The sequence below is a fragment of the Scleropages formosus genome, chromosome 10 (genome assembly GCF_900964775.1).
Source record: "Scleropages formosus chromosome 10, fSclFor1.1, whole genome shotgun sequence".
Taxonomy (NCBI): Eukaryota; Metazoa; Chordata; class Actinopteri; order Osteoglossiformes; family Osteoglossidae; genus Scleropages; species Scleropages formosus.
The window spans coordinates 18444378-18468670 of record NC_041815.1 but is presented as its reverse complement, the minus strand read 5'-3'; the positions used below and the strand labels follow the sequence as shown (position 1 = coordinate 18468670).

The 24293-nt window shown below is 38.5% G+C and overlaps 2 protein-coding genes across 2 annotated transcripts; one reads left to right on the top strand and one right to left on the bottom strand.

The window, feature by feature from the left end:
* Nucleotides 1-591: 591 nt before the first annotated feature.
* On the top strand, nucleotides 592-11192 carry LOC108928616 (cytochrome P450 2M1-like). The gene is made up of 9 exons (XM_018742619.1): nucleotides 592-910; nucleotides 2777-2939; nucleotides 3758-3907; nucleotides 5348-5508; nucleotides 6281-6457; nucleotides 7058-7199; nucleotides 7922-8109; nucleotides 8425-8566; nucleotides 9376-11192. The coding sequence occupies exons 1-9, from the start codon at nucleotides 728-730 to the stop codon at nucleotides 9558-9560; spliced, it is 1491 nt and encodes a 496-aa protein (XP_018598135.1). The 5' UTR covers nucleotides 592-727; the 3' UTR covers nucleotides 9561-11192.
* Nucleotides 11193-13899: 2707 nt separating this feature from the next.
* On the bottom strand, nucleotides 13900-24029 carry gipr (gastric inhibitory polypeptide receptor). The gene is made up of 12 exons (XM_018742710.2): nucleotides 23939-24029; nucleotides 23388-23495; nucleotides 23087-23208; nucleotides 22157-22263; nucleotides 20723-20876; nucleotides 20333-20492; nucleotides 19476-19536; nucleotides 18958-19027; nucleotides 18068-18156; nucleotides 16088-16226; nucleotides 14541-14582; nucleotides 13900-14127 (listed from the first exon to the last, which is right to left on the bottom strand). The coding sequence occupies exons 1-12, from the start codon at nucleotides 24027-24029 to the stop codon at nucleotides 13900-13902; spliced, it is 1371 nt and encodes a 456-aa protein (XP_018598226.2).
* Nucleotides 24030-24293: the final 264 nt, after the last annotated feature.

Genomic DNA, 24293 nt, shown 5'->3' with positions numbered 1-24293 from the left:
CATTGATTGAACTTCTCTTCAGCATAAAAAAAATAAATCTTGTGTGATTCAATGTTGTTGAGCAGTGAAACAAAACAGCTGAAGGGATTTGAGTGATTTTTGTAGGTAATATACCTTCGTTGCCATGGAACTGTGCTTCTTCTCCAGAGAACTCCTTGAATCTGCTAGACCCAATGTACATACTCTGGACAATGCTTATAGACCTTGTAGAGGACTCCACAGGAAAGTGTAGAGAAACAGAATAGCTGAAGAAACAAACTACCGCACAACCAAAAGAAAAAACTACTAGGGTTAAAGGGATGCTCCTGTCTTCCAGTCTTTAAAATAATGCAGTCTTTTAAACAATGCAAAATTACAAAGTTATTTTTACTTTTGCGAATGGGAAATAACAGCATGTTTCCCTAAAAATATGCTAGGTATATCTGGCTACTGAAAGCACAGGCAGAAACAGCAATACTCTATTTTGTAAAATGAAGCAGGAAATATGTTTACATAGCCTTATTTCATCCAGGAGATTAGATTTCACCAAATGTTTAAGCTATATTGACCACTCATAATGCTGTAGCCAATAGTCGTTCACTTACTATCAGTTGTACACTGGTGTGTGAGGACTCTTCAATATTTACTTTTCCTTGTATCCCAACAGAAAATCCTGATACTTCAGCATTGTTTTTCAGCTAGACAGCTGAACAGTGAATATTAAGTGAAGAACTTCCCATTTTTAGAAATGATTACATCATTTCTGCAAATCAGTTTATATTTTCTGATTTGTTTGATAACTGTATTTTTATTGTGGAAGAATTGGACAAAACAAAAATTTAGAAGATTACCTCCTGGACCTCCTTCACTACCCATAATTGGAAGTTTACTGAAGATTGATTTGAACAAACCTTACGATACATACCGAAAGGTGAGTCTCCAAAGCTACTCCCAACGAACTCTATGTAGCATTACACTCCCACACCTTATTCAACAAAGTGACTTACAATGCTAATACTGTAAACTACTTACACCAGGTCACTTATCCATACATCATTGGAACACACTCCCTCACTCACACACTGTGGGTGAACCACAACAGCATATTTTTGGACTGTGAGAGGCAACCCACACAGACATGACGAGAACATGCAAACTCCGCACGGATAAAGCAGAGATTGAACCCGCATCCTCTCACACCACCCAGGTGCTGTGAGACAGCAGCGCTACTTGCTGTGCCACCATGTAACCTATGCAAGCAAGCAGCTTCAGATCTTTTTAAAGCAAATCAGCTGTTGTAATACAAAATGTAAACCCTTACAATGGGACTGATGAAGAGCCTGCCAATTTGAACTTTTGGGACTGGGACTGATTTTAGGGGTGAAACTTACGTTTGAAAAAAATGTTTTTGTTCTAATTTGACAATTATTTGAATGCTGCTTGCGAGAGTGTGTAATATACAGTATATAGCAAAATAAAATTACACATTGCTGCCTTAATCCACACTTCAGTCTTGTAGGGAATCTTTCATTCCAAATTAAAATTTTTGAAAATATTGGACTATTGTACATTTTCCCTAAAGTGCGTCACTCTCACTCACTCATTACCATTAACTTCTTCTCCAAATTAGGGTAATGGAGGTCCAGACCCTATATCAGGAACGGAGAGTACTTGACTCCCTGCCAGCTATTAGCACAGTGGTTAGAGCTGCTACCTTTGGACCTAAAGGTTGCCAAATTAATCTCCATTAATAGCTGTAGTACCCTGAAATAAGGTATCTGCCTTATGTTCTTCTAGTGAAATTATCCAGCTGGATAAATAATTGTAAGATTCTTTTGAGAAAAAAGCATCAGCTAAATGAATAAATATGACTAAGGGGGGTACTGGTCAGTCACAGGCTATCCATTCATGTCATTATCAAAAGAAATTTAGAATCAGCAATTATCTGAAACATATCTTTGAACTATGGAAGGAAAACCGCACAAGGGAAGTACATGTAATAACCTACAAGTCTTCCTCCCTGAACAAGTGCCAGCTGATAGTATGGTGGTTAGAGCTACATTTAGACCCAAAGGTCACAGGTTCAAACCCCATCTCTAGCTTTAGTATCCTCGAGGAAGGTACCTACCTGAAAACTGCTCCAGTAAAATTATCCAGCTCTATAAATGGATAAACAGTTGTAAGATGAATTGGAAAAAAGCGTAAGTTAAATGAATAAATGTAATCAAGACACCAGTGAAACAAAGTACCCCTTTGCAGTTTAAAACTTAAGATACTGATATAAAATTGGTGCCAACTGGAAAATAAGTCAAAAATGAACTTTGAGGGATGAATGAACCCTAATGTAAACATTTAACATATGACCCCATTCCAAATTAAATGGTGAGTCTGTGTAAAGGACAAATGCCAGTAGCAGTTGCCTCTGTGTGCAACAGTTTAGTACAAGGCTATGAGCAAAGAAGTAATTTTTATCAAAGTGGACTAGTTTGTACAGTCCTGGATTTTTCCTGTGGAAAAATAAGTTAAAAAGAAAAAAAAAAAAATGCAAGTAAAAGTAAACAAACTGGAAAGCTGGAAAATGTTAATATCTTCGAAAATGTATAGCTTGACCATTTGTATCACAGTCAACATGATGACAAACACGTCCTAATGTGTACTACACAGTTCTTTAGAACTTTCACAGGAAAAAAAAAAGTTTAAATTAATTAATTGGAAAAGAATGAGATGCATGCACATTTCAATATTTTCAATGAATCAATAAATGAAGTTTAAACTTGTCTGTGGTGTTCCTCCCCAGATTAGCGAGACTTATGGATCCGTGTTCACAGTATGGCTAGGAGACAAACCAGTGGTAGTGGTATCTGGATTGGAAGCCCTCAGGAATGCTTTCCTGAACCTGGGAGAGGAGTTCAGTGGTCGGGAAACCTACCCACTTCTCATGCATGTCACAGGTGGATATGGTGAGTACAATACCAGTTCTGCGTGCATCAAAACTACTTTCATATTTGCCACAGATGAAGTTAATGTAATCTAAAGAATACATTTACGTTACAATTTGAAGAAATATCATATTGAAAATGCTATAGTATGTTATGTGACATGTTTAGAAGAAGCACAACATTATTGATTTTCTGATAATCTACCAGTTTTGACAAAATGCTTTTCTTACATCTTCTCCCTTGATGTATTTCCTATCAGACTTGATTTTATAGGCAGTTATTTGTGTAATGTGTGTCCTCAAAAATGGTGGTATTGCATAAACTAAGTGTCCTTTGAATATCACATCTATGTCTAAAGCTCTAAGCCTGATGTGAAATGCACTTTGTTACTCTGAACTGTTGTTTCCTTTGGAAAAAAGCACTGTAAAAAATAAATATAAATATAACATACTTAGGTGATGTGGTGGCGCGGTGGGTTAGGGTGCACTGTATCACTGGGTTAGGCTCCGGTTCACCGTGGCCCTGCTTGGGAGAAGTTGTTTCAGTCAGTGTGTGTGTAAATAAACTTATTATGTACTGTGTTTAGTTTGTCAGAAACGAGCCTAATTTGAGTGTTGATTTACTGATTTCTCTTTCTGTATTGAGTTTAAAAAGGTTAATGTATTTGAACCTATAACTGTGTTTAAAAAATTCTGATTCAGCTACAATTTCAGGTGACGTGAGCAAAACAAGGCAAATCTGAAAAGGTTGCTTTTGCTGTTTTTCCGTTGTTGAATACTACTGTGTTTAAAATGCTAAGGATTATTGCTATAATACCTTTGTGGTTTCCCCCTTATTAGGGTTATTGGTTAACAGTGGTGAAACATGGAAACAGTTAAGGAGATTTACAGTGACAACCTTTAAGAATTTTGGAATGGGACGTCAAATCATAGAGAACAGAATCCAAGAAGAGGCCAAGAATCTTGTTGAAGCACTCAGTCAGTTCAGAGGTATAGTCTATATTGCCATTAACCATTTTCTTTGTTTGTTGAGCTTTCTATACACCTTTAAGATTTTCAGTTTGTTTAAGTTGATTTTTTGGAACAGTCCAAATTTTATAAATGTATACGTATGATTATTTCTCCGGGATTCTAAAACAATTTTTTTGTGTTTTGTCCAATCTGTCCTTGGTTTTTAACTCTTTGGAATGTGAGAAAATAAAAAAGGATAGGGCATTTGTATAATAGTACACCTGATCACTCAATATACATTCATATTTTGTGTATGTTAAATCACCATATGGAGCAATTGTCCAAACATAAACCCATCTGTAAAGAAAAATGGTGACTCCGAAGGCAATGTTCCATTTTCTGTTGTTCATTACTCTTAGATGCACATTTTTCCCAAACGTTTCATACATTCACATCTGTAACTGAAAATGTAAGTATAAAATTACAAACCAAAGCACTGCATTCAGGGAACAATTTTTTAAAATTTATTCAAATAATTTCATATTCAAAGAATGTATCATATTATTAAATTATTTAACAATACATTATTAGATTATTTAAATAATAAATACTTTAATTATTTAGCTCATAGGGGGCGCGGTGGCGCAGTGGGTTGGACCACAGTCCTGCTCTTCGGTGGGTCTGGGGTTCGAGTCCCGCTTGGGGTACCTTGTGACGGACTGGCGTCCCGTCCTGGGTGTGTCCCCTCCCCCTCCGGCCTTACGCCCTGTGTTGCCGGGTAGGCTCCGGTTCCCCGTGACCCCGTATAGGACAAGCGGTTCTGAAAATGTGTGTGTGTGTGTGTATTTAGATCATAAATAATTATATTTTTTAAACAATAAACAAAGAATTGCATAAAACATTTCATTTAAAATTATTCTGATGACAATCAAAATAAAAATAAGGTTCAAGGCTCTACTTATTTTAGTTAAGGCCAGTTTACAAATACTAATTTTTACAGTTCATCCCTAACTAAACAAACAATTTTACAGTTACAGTACATTTCTGATGTATGTACCTGCACTTCAAGTAGTGACTGTTCAGGCCCTTTAAAACTCTGAGCTTTTATGAGCTGCTTTAGACTGATTTATGTTGATGTATGTTGAACTGCTGCTTTTCATAAAATTAAATTTAATTCTGGTTGATATTCAGGTTAATACAGCTGAATGTGTAGCCACTTTTTGAGTTGTACTTTAGTTGCTCTATAATTTGAGTAATTTTTCATGTGCTGTTTTTGATACTTTCTTCTGCACATGTAGCAATTTACATAATAGTAATAAATACAGGTTATGCTACATTGCAGGTAGACTTTGTGTTGTACCCTTTTGAAAATACTTGTCAGAAAGGATCTCCTTTTAGAAATGTATAAATATTGTAATAATGTGATGGATAAGACTGTTGTAACTGTTATGCAGCATAACGTGAAACTCTATTTTCCAGAGCGTATGTTCAACCCCAAAGAGATGGCGGATAAAGCAGTCTTCAATGTTGTCTGTTCCATTCTGTTTGGTAGAACATTTGAATACTGTGACCCACAGCTGAACTTTTTCTGTGATGTCATTGAACTGTATTTCAAGTTTTTATGCAGCATCCAAGGACAGGTAGTTCTCTTTTTTAAACATCATATCAGAATCAGAATCTGAGTTATTTGGCCAAGTATGCACACGCATAAAGGAATTTTGATTTGGTTCTCAATGGCTCATATTGTAGAGTAGACCAAAAAAATGTTATATATATATACACTGCTTGCTTCTGAGCTATTTGCTGTTAAAAGTACTCCTGAACAAAGAAGTATTTGTTTCAAGGAGATTTACAGCTTATTTGACAATGTAATGAGATTTGAATTTTTCAGTTCATTTAACACATCAGTATTAAGGTCCATTCAATTTTTGAATAATACCTTTCAGAATTACAGAGCATGAGGAGTGACTAGTAAAATGCCAATGAATAATCCATAATGCATAAATTGTACTTTATCTGAGATGTATGTTGCTTTGGACAAAAGCGTCTGCTAAATGAATAAATGTAAAGAAATGTAAATGTAACCATTAATCATTAAAGCAAATTGGAAAAGAAAAACTAAATTGGAAATGTAATACAGTATAATACAGGATTTAATCAGTATATTAATCAAAAAAATTATAAATCTGTGTAAAAATATTTATACTCAGCTTAAACTTGTTTTTCATATCATTCTTTTGCTTTTTGTATTAGCACTGCTTTGAAATTTTCCATTTGTTTTTTTAATTCTTTAAATTCCTAATTAAGTTCATTTATCAAGTGGTGTAGTTATGAAATTCTTACAGAGATTTCAGGAGAATGGCTGAGTATATATCAGATTTGTTTCACATTCTCTTCACTGCTTTTTTACAGTTCTACAACATATTCCCCACACTCTTTAAGTTTCTTCCTGGCAAACATCGTAAGGTCTTGGAATCTGTGGAAATATTTAAATGCTACATCAGGAATCAGGCTGACATGTGGAGGAAGAACCTTGATACTGAATTTCCCAGAAATTACATTGAAGCTTTCATGGGTCACATGATTAAGGTAGAAAGGGGAACACGGCAAATTAATGAGGGAATCAAAATGAGGTTTACTCTGTTCCTTTCTCAATTGATTTTTTTTCCTGCTATACTATGATACTACATACAGAAAACAAAAATTTAAAAGGTATTTCTAAGCATTAAAACCTTTTGCTATAGAGAGCTGCAATAAATATATGCCAAACATTTGTCTGGATTGTTATATTATTCAAAGTTACAGTAGTCATACTGCACATAGATACTTCAAATACACATAGCTACCAATGGCCTTGATGACATGTCCTTGAAAATTTCTGTACAAAAATTCTCTTCACCAGATGACATGAAATGAGAAAAGTTTCTTCACCTAAGTGCCTCTGTTTTTTCTGTAATGTTAGTAGAGGCTATATCCAAGAATATTTCTACGAGTCTATCATTTGCAAAACAACACAATGTCTTTAACACAAAGAAGATATCTTACCTTGTTATATCTTACCTTTAATAATCTGAATTAAATGTTTTTAGTAGAGTTTTTGCATCCTTAATGATACACCACAAAAAGTAAAATTTTTTTACATTGTAAAAAACCAGTTTTAAAATTTTATTCTGATTTGTATTTTGACAGGAAAAAGACAACCCAAATACTGAGTTTCACCTCAAAAACCTAGAGGCCAGCGCTTGGAATTTATTGTCAGCAGGGACTGAAACAACAGCCTCTACATTAAGGCAAAGTCTGCTGCTCATGATAAAATACCCTGAAGTTCAAGGTGAGTTGCAACTATTTATGTTAAAAACTTGTAAAAATTTTCAGCCATGTTATTTATTCATTTAACAGATACTTCACCATGATTTTCCCATTTAGGCAAATTGGTAATTTATACTGTATCAGCTTAGAGTAAATACCTTTATCAAGGGTAATACAGAAGGGGTTGGCAGACAGCTCTCAGCACTGCTGTTTCCCTACATACTAAAAAAGATGAAGTTCAGCTTGATCAGTGTTATAACACTGCTTTGTCATTTCAACTGTTTAGTCACAAATCTGGTGTTGTATCTGCTATGGATAGATTGCTAGTATGTTACTAACTTACTTATGTTACTTCATTTAGCAGATGGTTTTCTTCAGAGCAACTTCCAATGAACTCCATGTAGTGTTATGAACCCACACACCTTATTCACCGCGGTGACTTACACTGCTAGATACACTACTTACAATGGGTCACTCATCCATACATCAGTGAAACACACTCTCTCTGTCACTCACACACTATGGGTGACTTAGAGTCACCAATCTACCTGAGCAGCGTGTCTTTGTACTGTGGGAGGAAACCCATGTAGAGAACATGCAAGCTATACACAGACTGAACAGGGATTGAAACCACATCTTCTTACACCACCCAGGGGACTGTAAGATGGCAACACTACTGGCTGTGCCATTGTGCCACCCTGTATTTACATGAATGTTTAGAATATTTTGCCATTGTTTTTTCAGAACGTGTTTATAAGGAGATTGTTGAGGTCATAGGCACCTCGAGGATCCCTTCATTCCAGGACAGACTGAAGATGCCTTATACTGATGCTGTCATCCACGAGATTCTCAGATTTACAGACATTTCACCAACTGGTGTTCCCCACAAAGTGTTGAAAGATGTAGAATTCAAAGGCTACTACATTCCAGAGGTGATTCACTCTGTTGCATCCTTGAATTGCTGAACATGACAAATTATTCAGCTTTAACCAGAAAGCTTCAGTTTACTTCATTAATTCATATTAAAGAAATATATTTTAAGCTCAGATTTTAATGGAGTTTTCTGTAGTGAAATATTAATTTGCCAATTTTTTTTTACATATAGCCAAATATATGACTTCCAACAGTTATGATGCCTTACTGACCCTGACTGAATAAATTTTCTGTACATTAGACTAGGAATTTACCTGGCATTCCTTTCTCTGTTTGGTATCATACTATGTCACATTTATTGTCTTTATTTTTAGGGAACAGTGGTCATTCCCCTTCTTTCCTCAGCACTGTCAGACCCAAAATTGTGGAAAAACCCAAATGTCTTTGACCCAGAGAACTTCCTGGATGAGAATGGGTGCTTCAAGAAGAATGAGGCATTTTTAGCCTTTGGATTGGGTTGGTTTGAATTTATTTCTTATTTCTTTGATTTATGGTTGAAAAAGAGAGAAAAAGATTGCTGAAAAGGTCTCACTATACATCCTTTTCACACATAATATTAATTAACCATTATCTAGCTAGTAGAGGGGGGCATGGTGGTGCAGTGGGTTGGACCGGGTCCTCCTCTCTGGTGGGTCTGGGGTTCTAGTCCTGCTTGGGGTGCCTTGCGACAGACTGGCGTCCTGTCCTGGGTGTGTCCCCTCCCTCTCCAGCCTTACTTCCTGTGTTGCCAGGTTAGGCTCTGGCTCCCCGTGACCCCGAATGGGACAAGTGGTTCAGATGGTGTCTGTGTGTATTTGTGTATTTAGCTAGTGTCTTTTTGAACACGACATATAATGTTAGTTTTTAGACACTGCTTACAATTGTTTAGCTGTATATACAGCTGTATAATTTTTACTGAATTAATTTGGGGCTAGTTCCTTACTCAAGGTTATTATGCAGGAGCAGGGTTCAAACCAGGATCCTTCAGGTGCAAGCTGATGGCTATAATGACTGTGCAACTGCTGCACCCTAACACAGCAGTTCATACAAGTGGCCTTTTAAAAAATCTTCATCAGAAAAAGAATTGACTACTAGTTCATATAGAGTAAAATGTTTGTGCATTTGCAATTAATTATTTGCAGTAATGCATTTGGTATTAATAATCAGGTTGTACTATGCATACATCTCAGTTGTCACCCAGGTTTTGAAAGTAGCAGATGTGAAGACTCAAAGAAAGCAGCAGATATGATTCCCTTACCTGTTTTTCCTGTCTTCTTTTCCTATAGGAAAACGTTCTTGTTTAGGAGAGGGGCTGGCACGGATGGAACTGTTCATTTTCTTCACTGCTCTCCTCCAAAAATTCACTTTCAGTGGCACTCAGCCTGTAGAAGACATTGACACTAGCCCGGAATTTGCATGTTTTGGACGATTACCGCGCACCTACACATGCTATGCCAAGCATCACCCTTAGGACTACTAGTCAAAGCCATTTAGATTCATGTAGTGAAGGGTGTAAATCCCACTACAAATCAAACTGATTATGGCATCCAGTGCAAGAAGAACAATCATAAAATTCTTACAACATTATTCAAACAACTTTAGTAAGCATTATGAATATCAAACTACATCTGCAAATTAATATAGTAGTTCAACATATGAATATGTCACAACTATGACCGCATCTTAGCCAGCAGTACCTGGCTTCAGTCGAAGCACTCGGCTATAGAAGACACTTCTGAACCTCTTCCCAGTTGCACACTCTCACTTGAGACTACTGTCCCCTCCATATTCTCAAACCCACCTTGTGGTTCCCAAGTCCCGTTTGTCATCGTTCCCCAGACATTCCACATTTCATTGGTAAATGACCACTCACCTTGTTTTCCGACCACGGCTTCGGATCCTTGCCTCTGTTCAGTTCGTTGACCGACCATTCGCCTGTCACCGAACACAAGAACAAATCTAGTCCTTTGGCTCTGACTAAACGATCCTGCGCTTGGGTCCAGCCTCCTCAATATATGCATGCATACATGAAAGAAAGTGCTTTCAGTATTTTCAGATATATAGGCAACGTCCGTGTCAGTAGAAACTTTTTTTTTGTAAGTTAAGCTAACAAAGCCTTAGCAAAACTAGATACATTAACACTGAGTTTCACTTGGGCCATTACATTTGCTGTTTAACGTTTTAACTGATATAATAATCACTGCATTATACTTTAAAGAAGAAAATGAACAGTGTTGCTGAAGGAATTTCAATGTATTTCATGAATAACTGTCATGATTCCTGAGGATCAGACTCTAGATGAGCATACGGGGCATCACCTCTGGAGCCACTCAACCACTCCAACACACCTAACTCAATGAACACCGGAACCCCAACACTATAAAGGGAATCTAGTGGGTGACGATAAAATATAATCCAGACAACTGCAGGCACTGTGGCTGTTGCATCAAGGAATGCCCACATTGCTGCGGTTGCATTTTCTGAAACCTTGGGTAAAGCATTTTTAGTAAGGTTCAAACTGTTGAAAACTGGCTCAAATTCTGTGGCCAGACATGGCCAGCAGTCTAATTGTTTCAAAGGAGTGTGACTGGCAAGGTTGAACTGGATGTTGACACCCGTGCCTTTTCTTGATCTGTCTGAGAGGAACTTGCTAAATCAGGTATTTTTTCAAAATGATAGCAACTATTCATAATGTGAATGGTTTAATGTTTGAATTGTGGCAGCCATTCAATTAACAGTTAAATCAAGCTGTTAAAATCTTTAACTGCCAAGTTTTAACCTTTAAATTCCCAAAGTTCCATGATTGCAATATGTGAATGACAGAAGTGTTGAAATTTCTTCCTCTTGAAGAATTAATATTTGATTTGCATGACACTTGTAATGAATTCTGGAATATCTGAACAACCTTCTGGAAGTTATTAGAAAGTGCTACATAATCATACTTGTGATATATTGTAACCTTTTGACCTGAAGCCTCGCTCTACATATGTGGAACTTTGCAGTTTGCAAATTTGTAATTTCTTACTGTATTGTGCTTTGACGCTGTGCTGCTCGTAAAATGGATAAAATAAATAATTAATAAAGAAACCCCATGATTTATGCATAATGCATATGACAAAATGTGTTAGCACAGAATTCAACATGATTGTGTAATACAACTTAATTTAAAAAGCCTACATCGACAATCAATAAGTAGTCAACATAATTTCAGGTACTTTCAAATGTTAATGAATTTTAAAATTAGGGTTAGATGGTGCACTATTACAGAAATGACTGAATTACAAAAATTTTCAGTCTTTTCTTTACATTTATTGATTTAGCAGACGCTTTTTTACAAACTGTTTATATCTCTGAGTAAAAAGTGCATTTCACAGCAAAGGAGCTGTTAATGGATGCAGACACGATTCTTGAGGCATGGATAGCTTGTCCAATATCACCTTTGTTACTGACACACACTACATGAGTAGCTGCATATAACACTCATAGGAAATGAAAAGGTGACTGTGACAGATAACTTAATGCAAATTTCTAGAGCAGCTTGGAGACCCAAAGAGAAAGGGGTTTGAAACTGATGCATTGAGACCCATCTTGAATACTGAAAGGGAGTCAATAGTTCTAATGGAGAGAGCTACCTCTCTCCAGCATATTGAAGCCAAAACTGACACCTATGGACTTTGGATTTTAGACCTCTCATGTGTGTGACCACCAAACGGATGGAGGTGGCAGAGCACAGAAGTCTTGTTGGAGTGTAGGGAGTAATCGGGACCTGAAGGTATCTGGACGAGCTTCTTTTATCATCTCAGAGACAGTAATCAGAGGTTATGATACTGGCAGCAACAGGAAGCCTATTGAAAGAGATGAGGAGAGAAGAAATGTAGGACTGCAAGGAGGACCATATTGCAGAAAATTCAGACTAGTAACCGTCAAGGGCATTATTCACAGCACATTAAAGAGTTTTTGAAAAAAAAGGGAAAACAGAGACTGCTCTGTAATTTTGGATTGAGTTTGGGAGAAGGTTTTTTTAACAGTGGTGATATGTGGGCAGTTTTAAAGGCCGATAGGAAGCAACCGGAGCAAAGCAGAGAGTGAAAGATGAGAAGTTAAAGAAGGAAACAGCAAATGAAGACAGAGAGAGAAAGGGAATTGAGAGAGGAGGATAGGGTTAAAAGAAAGACATTAGTTGTAGAATTTTGGAGTGGGTGGGAGGGAGATTAGTAAGACAGAAGAGATGGAAGAGGTAGGGAAGGTTTGTAAATTCTGGCAGAATGTTAAGGATAGTGCAACAGAGGAAGATGAGTTGGTGATGGTGGTGATGGAAGGCTGGAAAGATATAAACAATCAGAAACATGAAGCTGAGTGTAACACGCCGAGGCGGCGGAGTCTGAGGTAAGACAGCCGCAGCTGGGACTGATTGCCGCCTCTATTTCTTCCACCGGACCCGCCAGTGAAGAGAGCGAGAGAGAGAGAGAGGAGAGAGAGGCAACCCACGAGAGACCCCGACCGACACAGACCCTGTTCCCGAGCCCAGTTACGCCCGTACCCTCGATCCCAAGGCCCTGGACGACACAGCCGTCCCCGGAACACTGCCCCGACCCATCTGTTCCCAGTTCTCCCAGTCCCCCCCTTGTCTCCACCGATAGCTGTGCACCTACCTGGGTCCACCTCCGTCTGTTGCACTGAATTTTTAACAACATGATTTTAGAACTGTCCTCATAAAATTACTGAAAACTTAGACCTTACAAATACTAGTTGACAGCTAATAAATTAATTCAACATAGAAACAAAATCGATTCAGAAGGTTTGGGGCTCTGTGCAGAGTTTTCATACAGAATTCATCAACAAAAAGCAAGTGAGAGCAAGGAAGTAAATATGTTTATAATACTGACTTGCACATTTACATTTACATTTATTCATTTAGCAAACTGACGTACGTTTGAGAGAAGAATACAAAGAGTGCACTACATCAACAGAAAGAGAGAACAGCGATACTGTGATATCAAGTTACATCCTCATTTCGGGGTGAAGTCAAAAAAGACCGAAGTAGCAGTTACTGGCAAGGTTAGATTTATACGGCTTGCATCCTCTTTGATGAGAGGAAAGGAGTGCGCACGTACGAAAAACAACTGCCACCTTCATTAGTTGCTTTGGCCCTTCTCTGCCATCTCCCATCGTTGCCGTAAAGAGGCGAGATGTGTCAGACTGTTCTGCTGTATTACCAAAGGTAAAACTGTCAGCTACTATCCACAACTCCGGCATTTCAAGCAAGAGTCCAATAAGAGGAACAACACTCTGGGCTACATCAGAGAATTTTAAAATGGTTCTTTAAGGAAATCCTGCAAGAACCAAGTTCTGCACAATTTTAAGGGTGGGGCTGATACTTTAAGATAACAAAATTATCACAGTCCATTCAATATAACCAACCAACCAACGTCTACAGCGCAGGGCACAGGACCAGGGGGGACTCACCTTGGGCAAGACACCAGTCCGCCGCAGGGCACCCCAGGCAGGGCTCAAACCCTGGACCTGCCACACGGTGGATACAGGCCAATCCCACCATGCCACTGTGCCCCCCCTCCATTCAATACAGTATAATTTAAAAATAATGATAAACAATTAAACATAATTGTGAGTACAAATTCTGAACAAAATTTAGGTTAAAAGATAGTAAATATGGTGTCTAATAGCCCAATTCCTTCATCAACAGCTCTCAATAAATCTGACCAAAGAATCTTCGCCTCCACTGCCCCAAACTATCCATGCTGCAGGGCATTGGATTTTGGGAAGAGTTGTAACAGTACAATTTTTCCCGGTCAGTCACAGGGAGGTGACGCTGGTGGCTGGATGTGAAGATGTTCAAGGCCAGACTGTTGGTCCACCTTGTCTTCTGCTTGCTGAGAGTCCAGCCGACATAAAGGGTTGTGGTTGCAGTTAACCGCACCAGTACCCTCGTGAGGCGTGTTACTGCAGGTACGCTGCTCATCTAGACCGCTCACTCCTAATTTCCATCTTTCCCATTTCTTCTTTATCTCTGCCTGCACCTGTAGGGGTCAGGTGAGGAGGACAGCAGTTGGCATTGCAATCATATTTATTCTTAAAAATTTTACAAATTGATACTGTTTTCAGATTCTTGTAGAACTCATTATTATTAAGAGTTGGGAAATAACTGCCAGTTACCCTATTATTGGCACTTTTCTTTTTTTTTTTTTTTGCTTTCTGCTTTCTGTTTTGTTTCTTTCAAATAAAAATTGAATTTAATGAAGAAGAAATGAAAAATGACAGGGATGGGAGCCAAGAAAGCAATGTCAAAGACATTTAAAAGTAACATTTCACTGATTTATATTTTTTTAATTTTTCTGAAAACTTTTAAACTAGTTCATTTATAATTCATGGAGAGTTTCACAAGCACAGCACAGACATTAGGGACAGATACTTACAGTCTTTTTCTACTCACCTCTTTATTGATGAAACAGTACAATACGGCCACCAAGAAGCCCTAACAGAAGAGCAGGAAATAAGTAAAGTTTGCTGAGTCTTAGGAATGAACACGTATCTACTCATCACTCAAATAGTGCTGATAAGTCTTTCAATAAATCACCCAGCAACTTATTATTTATGATTAGTTATACACACTGAAACCACTTGTCCCGAGCAGGGTCGCAACAAACTGGAGCCTAACCCAGCAATGCAGGGTGCAAGGCTGAAAGGGGAGGGGACACACCCAAGATGGGACACTAGTCCATCACAAGGCACCCCAAACAGGACTCAAACCCTAGACACACCAGAGAATGAGACCTGGCTAAGCCCACCGTGCCACTATGCCTCCCTTACTTAGTCATGGTTTCAATTTATTTTTTCTGCCTTTGCAACCTTTCCAAGGCCATTTGCACTTTATCTTTAAACCTTTTTCTGACAGATTTGAATGATTTCACTCACAGATGTTTATGACACAGAAAATAAATTTCTCAAGATTGCTGTGTACTTTTTCACTTTGCAAAGCATGTTTCTTTTTATAGAACAAAATGCTCATTGTGGAAGTAATGAGCAAAAAAATACTACTGCAGAGGATAAAAAGCCAATTTTGTGAAAAATATTTCCATAACTCCTAGTAGTATTTTTTGGTAAAAAAAAAAAAACTTATCTATATAAGTGTAGATGAGTGTATAATATACATTCACACAGTGTATATAGTATATGCTGTCTGGCAGCATGGGAGTGCGGAGGCTAGCGCTGGTGTCTCAGAGGAAAAGGGCTACATGATTAGATTTGGGTTTAGTCTCAATTCAGCCTGTGTGGATATTGCATGTTTCCCCTATGCCATGGATAAAAGTTTCAATTAAACAGCAGTTATTGTACATTCCTTTTGCAAAATGAATTAATTTAATGCATTTTCTTTGAGGGGAGAGTGGTGGTGCAGTGGGTTTGACTGGTTCCTGTTCTCTGGTGGGTCTGGGGTTCGAATCCCTCTTGGGTTGCCTTGCAACGGATTGGTATCCTGTCATGGGTGTGTCCCCTTGCTCTCTAGCCTTATGCCCTGTGTTGCCGGGTTAGGCTGCGGCTCCCTGTGACCCCACTTGGGACAAGTGATTTCAGATTGTGTGTGTGTGTTTTTATCTAATTACACCTTATTGGTCAGAAAGGTTAGTGGAGAATGGAAAGTTTTGTACAAGCTAACACAGAGGCCACAAATAAGAAAATAACAGCTCAGAACAACAGTGGTGGACAGAATAGCATCTCAGAATACACAACCTGCATTAGAATTAGGTTTAAACAGTATGAATCCATAAATCCACTAGCTTGGAGATTTGCACCATGAACTAATGTTAAAAAATTTGCTGAAACTTTGTGATACTACTGGGTCACAATAGACATTTGCTGAATCCATGTCTTAGAGAATCTAGGCTATCTGGAGAAAAAAAGGGGTTCTGCTCAGTACTAGCTAGCTGTACCTACTAAAGTGGATGGTGAGTGTATGTCTGCAGCAGTGGAACACGGATTTACCTGGAAAGAGTTGAAGAAAAGATGAAAAAAGAGGTTGATGTTTCGCAGCATTCCACCTGTCTGCTCCACAGCCATGATGGCAAACAAAACTTCATGAATGCCCAGCAGGGGTATCAGGGTCAGTGTAGATTTTGCCAGCCTGAAATATTGTCCAACATTTGGCTTTCCATACACTGAATTTCAGCTATGAGTTAGGAAACTGAATAAATGCGCTTGATAATGAAAACACAAAAACAAATTTATAAAATGGTTTTTTAGCTCTGAACCTGTAAGCAGATTAGGAGGTGTCTGCTAAATGAATAAATGTAAATGTAATAAATATTTCTTAAGGTCACACTTCTTCACTGTCATTTGTGGAGACGTGAGAGCTGAACATAATGCCCTGCACAGGGACACTGATGTGATTTAGCTGGCAATGGAAGAGCCCTCCATTGTCTTCAGTAATTTGGAGCTGGCTGGACAAAATTAGCTTCAGAAAGGAAGAATCAGTGCTACTTCTATCTTAAATTAGTCATGTGAATAACTGAATTTGCCTTTGCTCACTGCAAGACCAGAAAGCACACATTTTGTCCTCACCACAAGATTTCTGCATGAAAACTAATAATTAAAATGTTGAACGCCAAGTTAAACCCAAACACACACACACACTTTCTGAACCTCTTGTCCCATAGGGGGTTGCGGGGAACTGGAGCCTACCCAGCAACACAGGGTGTAAGGCCGGAGGGGGAGGGGACACACCCAGGATGAGACGCCAGTCCGCCGCAAGGCACCCCAAGCAGGACTCGAACCCCAGACCCACTAGAGAGCAGGACCCGGTCCAACCCACTGCGCTACCGCCCCCCCTATTAAACCCAAACATTTCATTCTTATTAGCACATTACATTATTATTATTATATTATATCATGAGGGGGTGCAGTGGCGCAGTGGGTTAGACCGCAGTCCTGCTCTCTGGTGGGTCTGGGGTTCAAGTCCCGCTTGGGGTGCCTTGCGGCAGACTGGCGTCCTGTCCTGGGTGTGTCCCCTCCCCCTCTGGCCTTACGCCCTGTGTTGCCGGGTAGGCTCCGGTTCCCCGTGACCCCGTAAGGGACAAGCGGTTCTGAAAATGTGTGTGTGTGTGTGTGTGTGTATTATATCATTATATACTGTATGCTGTAACAGGAAGAGTCTTTTGGCATTGCCACTTTTCTTTTCCAGGCTTTGGGTTGTCACACTCCAGAAAAGATAGATTTTTCTTTCTCCCCTCTGAACAACCCACTTGTATATACTTGTATAAAGTCACTATATTTGCACCAATCTTCTCTAACCCTAAGCAGCTGGTAGTGTAGTGGTTAGAGATGCTGCCTTTGGACCGAAAGGTTACAGGCCTGATCCCCCTTGCTGGCTGTAGTACCCTTGAGCAAGGTACTTACTGTAGGTTGTTCTAGTAAAATTACCCAGCTGTCTAAATGGGTAACTAGATCAAAATTGTAAGTGGTTTTCGAGACAAGTGTCAGCTGAATGAATAAATGTAAATCCTTACCAAAAATCATGTAGTTTTGTTTCCTGGTACAGTATCCGGACAATATGTACATTTAACATCATATTTTTTCCTTTTATGCGTGGCTCCTTCACACTCAAGTCCATACAGGACCAAACATCTAGAAGGAGTTGTAACCATTTAAATAAAGTCAAAATGATAACTGAAATAATTACAGCTTTAAAGTGAAATGCATTTATGACTGTTAAGATTTAGGTGGACTAAGAAACTAACAACACCACCTTTACAAAGTGTGCCAGGAAAACTGTTTTGACTGATTCCATTTATGTGAATTTAGATTCCTTGTATTGCACCAAGTGGAATCTGATGACAGCGTCAGCTTTTTGTCCACCTATGGGAACTCCTGGTTAAATGAAGACAACCCCAAACTCAGATGGTCAAAAATATACTGTCACCAGTTTGGAAATGAAGCAGATATGACACAAATGAAGGAACTTCTTACCTGAATTTATAATCAGTATACCTCATCTGATGTGCTTTTAATTTGGAAATCAATATCTGTATGATTCGAGTAAATATGAAGAAGTTGATCTGCAAAAAAGTAATTGGAAACAGGGAGAGAAAAATGTAAATAACTGAAACATGGGTATGATGCATCTACTCTGTCTTGCACTGACCTGTATCAAAAAGGTTTTCTAACCAATTAGAAACAGTAAAAATTTAACAATGTCCTAATGCCATTTACTTTGGCAAGAAAACATCTGTATCCTTATACTGCAGGTCCAAGGTTCATTCAATGTTTTACTGACAAAATAAACTTCTCCTTTTCATATACTACACTGCTTATGTCTAATTGGATAAGGCTGGTAGGTCAATGCCATACTATAAACAGCAAAAATCGTCACATTTTTTCTTTTATCCTTGTCAAAAACACTGGTTATTCAAAGTTTTTAATAAAAAGGCAATCTGAGGAAAATTTGTAGAGTTTAAATCCATTCTTCCCAGCAACACAGCATAACTAAAAACAGACTGCTGCCCCACACTTGCTCTTCACTGTTTACCAAAATGCTAAAAAAACATTTTTAAAGGAATCTCTTCAGTACAGTATGCTTTCTTTTTTTCAGCAGGGACTTCAACCACCAATCAGGAAAACATTGCAGTATAGTCCTGTAATGTGATTTCTAGCTGAAATGTTTGTATCCCAAACATTAAAGCAAGACCATTAAACTACCTGGAGTGATAGTTCCTGGTTTTATACACTATCTGGAAATGAGTTCACCCAATATTACAATAAAACTAATTTCTTATATCAGATGAGCTTTAAATATATTATTACATAAGGTAGTATGACTTTTGGTTATGATGTGAATGACCATCCTGTGAAAAACTTACGAAAATTGCCAACACTATGGGTGAGCGGATGATCCACCAGTGCACCATGTTTTCATTTATCTCCCAGCATCTTCAAAAAAATTTAAAATGGAATTTTATTAGCTCATCTTTAGTCAGATGTCACAAGATGTGACAAGTTATACATCATTATCAAAATCTTGTTTTCAAAGTCATTTTTCTACTTTTATTTTCTACTTAAATTTTTTTTCCCAGATGACAGAATGCTATTTTAGCTTCAGGGCCCAACCATGACACTATAGTTAAAGTTAACATTGACCAATGACATCAACTGTTAAGAGCATGAACAAACAAATATAATCAGCAATTTATGTCTAAAAAATGTCTTAAGCACACCAAGGAGAATCATGTTTAAGAAACTGGAGTCAACAGTTCCAAAACATTTCCTGGTGCTGAACTACTGTGAAAACAAACAAACAAACAGGCAGATTTAGACAAAAGTAACTGACATTTGTCTCTTTGACATGCCAGTCCTTTTCCACAACACAGAGCCTACTTACCTGATGTTCTCATACAGGTAACGGGCCACGGTCCAGGGCACCACAAATAGCACTGGAGTTCCTATAGGAAGCATGAAAAACAGCTACACTTCACACACTACACTTACTTTTTCAGAGTAAAAGTTACAGCAGTGGAGGATTCATTATGATATTGGGTGGGATGTCAAGCGCAATGTCATTATGGGGATTTTCACTGAGAGCAAAATGGGCAGCAAGCACAAATGTATAGTGTTTGATGACATGGATTTGTAACCTGAAGCCTGCTTGTTCAAATCCAAAGGTGGTTCTTTTTAAATACAATGTTTCATTTAAATTGCTCTAGTAGAGTATCTAGTTATGTATGTTAGTTGCGTTGGATAAATATGTCAGCTAAATCACAAAATTATAGAATGTTTACGTGGTGAGGCACTATTGACACTGTGGAGAAATCCCATGTGAACATGGAGAGAATGCACACTCCACTGGACTGAATGGGGATCAAAACCATACCTGACTGCACAGTCCAGGCCATGTGAAGCACCCATTCTTGCCACTGTGCACCATGCCCCCCCCAAACAAATTAAATTAATATTTAACATTTGAAATCCATGAAGAAAAGATTGATTTGTGAGCAGTACAACTCCCGGGTAGGTTCCAGTGTTGTGGGTTTCAATCCAACACCATCTGTCTGTATTAGCATGCTTCTCCCAGGTAAAAAACATTTACTTCACAACAAAAAATGAAGCCTGTGTTAATGTACAATATTCTTAAGCAATGTGGAGTAACTCTGAATTTTGTATGCTCTCCAAAAAAATTGTTTAATGTATATGGTTAAAAAGCAATTTATAAAACCTCCATCAATGAGCATTTGCACTGACCCCATCCGATGATTATGTATCCATGAAAATGGCTCCTTTCAGAAAAGACCATCAGTACAAGGAGATTGTGTAGGTACACCCCTTCCACCAGCAGCCAGCAGTAGTTCGCACCGACACAGTACTGCATGAGTATTTGGGCAACACGGCAACCTGCTAGAGCCTGGAAACCAAGGTAAGATATCAATGAACCAATGCAACTTGTCTGTTAACAGTCCATTGCAGCAACGATTGAGTGTGAGATCTCAAGAAGAATGTTATTCAGACACAAAAGATGTTTGTGTGTTTGGTCCACTAATTTAAATACAATATATTAGAAAAAAGTCTGCGACTGATGTGTATTGTTGTGCAGTTTTGAAAATCATGTTGTCTGCACATTTGTTAAGGCTTTACCTGATCATTCAGTGCTTCGAGGACATCACGGCTGCTGTGGAACTCAGGAGTTTTCCTCTGGAGCATACGGTCACGTGCCAAGATGGAAACAGCACGTAGGATGAAAGAGGTGAAGAGATTCGCATGTATGAAGTTTCGTGTGCATCTCAGCTTCCTGCAAAACAGGGAACCTTATCATCCAAATGACAAAAAATTCATACAAAATATGATGCCATATATATATATATATATATATGTGTTATACAGGGGGTGCAGTGGTGCAGTGGGTTGGACCACAGTCCTGCTCTCCGGTGGGTCTGGGGTTCGAGTCCCGCTTGGGGTGCCTTGCGGCGGACTGGCGTCCCGTCCTGGGTGTGTCCCCTTCCCCCTCCGGCCTTACGCCCTGTGTTGCCGGGTAGGCTCCGGTTCCCCGTGACCCCGTATGGGACAAGCGGTTCTGAAAATGTGTGTGTGTGTGTGTGTATATGTGTTATATATAGATACATGTTACACATTAAAAAATAAGAACCAGAGTTGCAACGTAAATTAAAAAAGGACAGTAGTCATAACATTGCAGAGCTTAGATTGGTGCTCATGCAACTACTGCTGAAAACTCCTTTTTTGTGTTTTCATCTCCATGTGCTGCACTATCTGTGTTGTGTTTTGATAATAATTAGAGAACAAATGCTCAGTAAAACCAATGACTATGTATCCGTTGAAATGGCTCCTTTCGGAAAAGACCACGAGTCATGTAAGTAAAGCCCTTCAACCAGCAGCTAAGAGCAGCAGTAACCAAAACATAATTCTTTACTGGGCTGATGTTTTTGTTTAAAACAACTTAGTGCAACAAAGCCAACTTACAATGAATTAGAAATTAGTGCAGAGGGGTTTACTGGACTAATTCAGGGTTAATACAAATACTACATGTAAGTAATGCACATGAGCAAGCTATGCCACCGTCTGCACAGAAGCAATATTATTTATAGGTCTAATATGGGATTTTTAATGCCAGAGTGCTTGTGAGCATGATCACTAAAGTGTGCATTAATGAACATGGTCCAAAAATATCCATAAGTGTCCGTATATGACGTTGACTAGGCAATGACTGTACATTATGATATACCAGTGCATTTCCACAACACTTTTTCTTTCATTTACACAGCAACAATATGTATTACCTTGGCAACACAAAGGGCTACTTTAAATGTGAGACTAAATCTGCCACATGCAAGATGCTCCTGGCCTGGTCCTTGAAGGCTGGGGTAAATGTTGGATACTTTGGCTCTTAATCATAATTAATGAATAAATTTGATAATATTTTCTCTGAAACCTGATGGGTTGCAGCCCTTCAGGTTCAGGAATAATCAAATCCTCTGCCATAGAACCCTAAGTTTGTTTTCACTGTTTTGCTGAATATGCATGTCAGGAAGCAGCGTGCTGTCAGCTGGTGTCTACCTGAAGGTCAGTAGAATGACAAGAGCCAATGAAAGACTGGTAAGAGACAGTGAATAGCCCACGGTATACACCACTTGGAAGTAGGCCAAGATCATCATTTGGTTTTCCTGTGAAAAAGGAGAAATATGTCATTCTGAATTGCAGTCTTTTATAAATTTCAAAGTCTGTAAAATGTTATTGGTCTTATACTGTGTGAAATATAAGGCCAGTGGATTGCCAAACAGCAGAAAGAATTATAATTCATCCTAAATTAAATCATTTGTATTCATTGTATTCACAGGGATTGAATTATAGAAATAGTGCATGTTCACTACAGAAGTTCTACCCTATAAACAGCTACCAATGCATGTTGAATCCAGGTTACAATATTTCATTTAGCTGATGCTTTTCTCCAAAGCAGCTTACAATTATCTATACAACTGGGTAATCTGAACTGGAGCAATTTTAGCTGAAGGACCTTTATCATGGGTATTAAAGCACCAGGTAAGACTAGAACCTCTGCCCTTTGGATTCAAATGCAGCAGCAGTAATCACTACACTACTAGCTGCCCCTGGCTGACAAGTATTTGCAGGGGTGGCCTTGTAAAACAGTGTGCCAATACCATGAACTGTGTATTCAGAATAATTTACTAAGGCTAAAATTCAAAATCAGCCAACTGTGTGTACAATGACCATGTAGGTTAGGCAGGTACTACAGAAACTTCCAGAAATGTTGTAATAGCTGTAGTTAAATCAGTTCTTGTAGTGAGGAAAAGTAATCCCATAATCAAAGACAATGAGCCTTTCTTTCTTTCTTTCTTAGATTTATACATACATACATACAAACTGTAGCCATTATTCTTGCCTGGAACTTGGTATCAACTGGTCGATATAAGATATAACTGTGAAACACTAAGGGTATTGAGCTACGTAGCTCGTTGTCATGCATACCTGTGCGGTTTGCTGGCTGATGCTTGTGTCGCACTGGGAGTGATCTCGCCAGGTGAGGCTGGTTTTACTGGTGGCCCACTGGCCATCTGCCCCACATTCTCTGAGCACAAAACCATTTTTCACTGCAAAGTCACATGAGACACAAATTAGGTGGGGTTATTTCCACAAGCCTTGGTGTTAGCCATGGTTGCCACCTGTTAACCATCTGTCAGATAGAGGCTCTAAAACACAGCATCCCCACCCACAAGAAGAATGACTCTTGAAATGTTAACATCCTTGTTAATGCACCTTGTATATGCACCTTGATCATACCAGGGAAGGTACCACGGACAGGGTACTTTTACTGTAGTGTTTGGCATCCCATCTGCCCAGCAAGCGTACTGGTCAAACATGCGCCCACAGAATAAGCCTGAAAAAAGAAGGTTTCAATGTTTCTATGTGAAGATTTGATTTTCATGTAAAAAGTGCACTGAATGTTACTTGAACATTGTTTTAGAAATTTTTGTTAAATATAAAAGTTTGTAGTTCCAAGATGTTTCAAAATGTTTCTCAATATTTTTATTTTAAATTTCATTTCCCCTGTAAACTGGGTCAGCACTACTTTTCCCCGAAGACATAATGCATATCCAAGAGTAAAGTTTTACTGTAAGACTCCAAAAATTCTTTTCACGAAAAGTCCATATTTTTCATTTAACTCTCGAGATGGTTAAACTCTAAGCATGTTCAGATATGAAAACAAACCTTTAATATTTTGGAGGCAGAATAATGTATTGCAAATAACACTGAAATGCTCATTAATTTTAGCCTTCTGTCCCTCGCTGTAGGACACCAGATGGCTTTTTAGTTTATTACCTGAAGGACTGGGGTCTGTACTCATATTTAGCAGGCATTCCTCCCTGTACCTGTTCCATTCTTCAAGCATGTGTTTCATAGTTCTCCCCATTGCTAGGTAAAGTAGAAACCACAAAAAAGTTTTCACAATTTAGCTTATTTCCCAGAAGTAAAGGGCTACAAAAAATTTTTGCATACACAGTTTTCCTGACTTCAGAGAACAATCCTATCAGTAAATCCACTCTGAATCGTTTTTGCCAAAATGATAAGCAACTGGTTTATCATACCGCAGAGTTATTAAGACTATATTTCAGCTGTTCCATGAGTTACACTAAACAACAGCAAAACAGAAAGATACAGGGGTACAGTTTCAGTA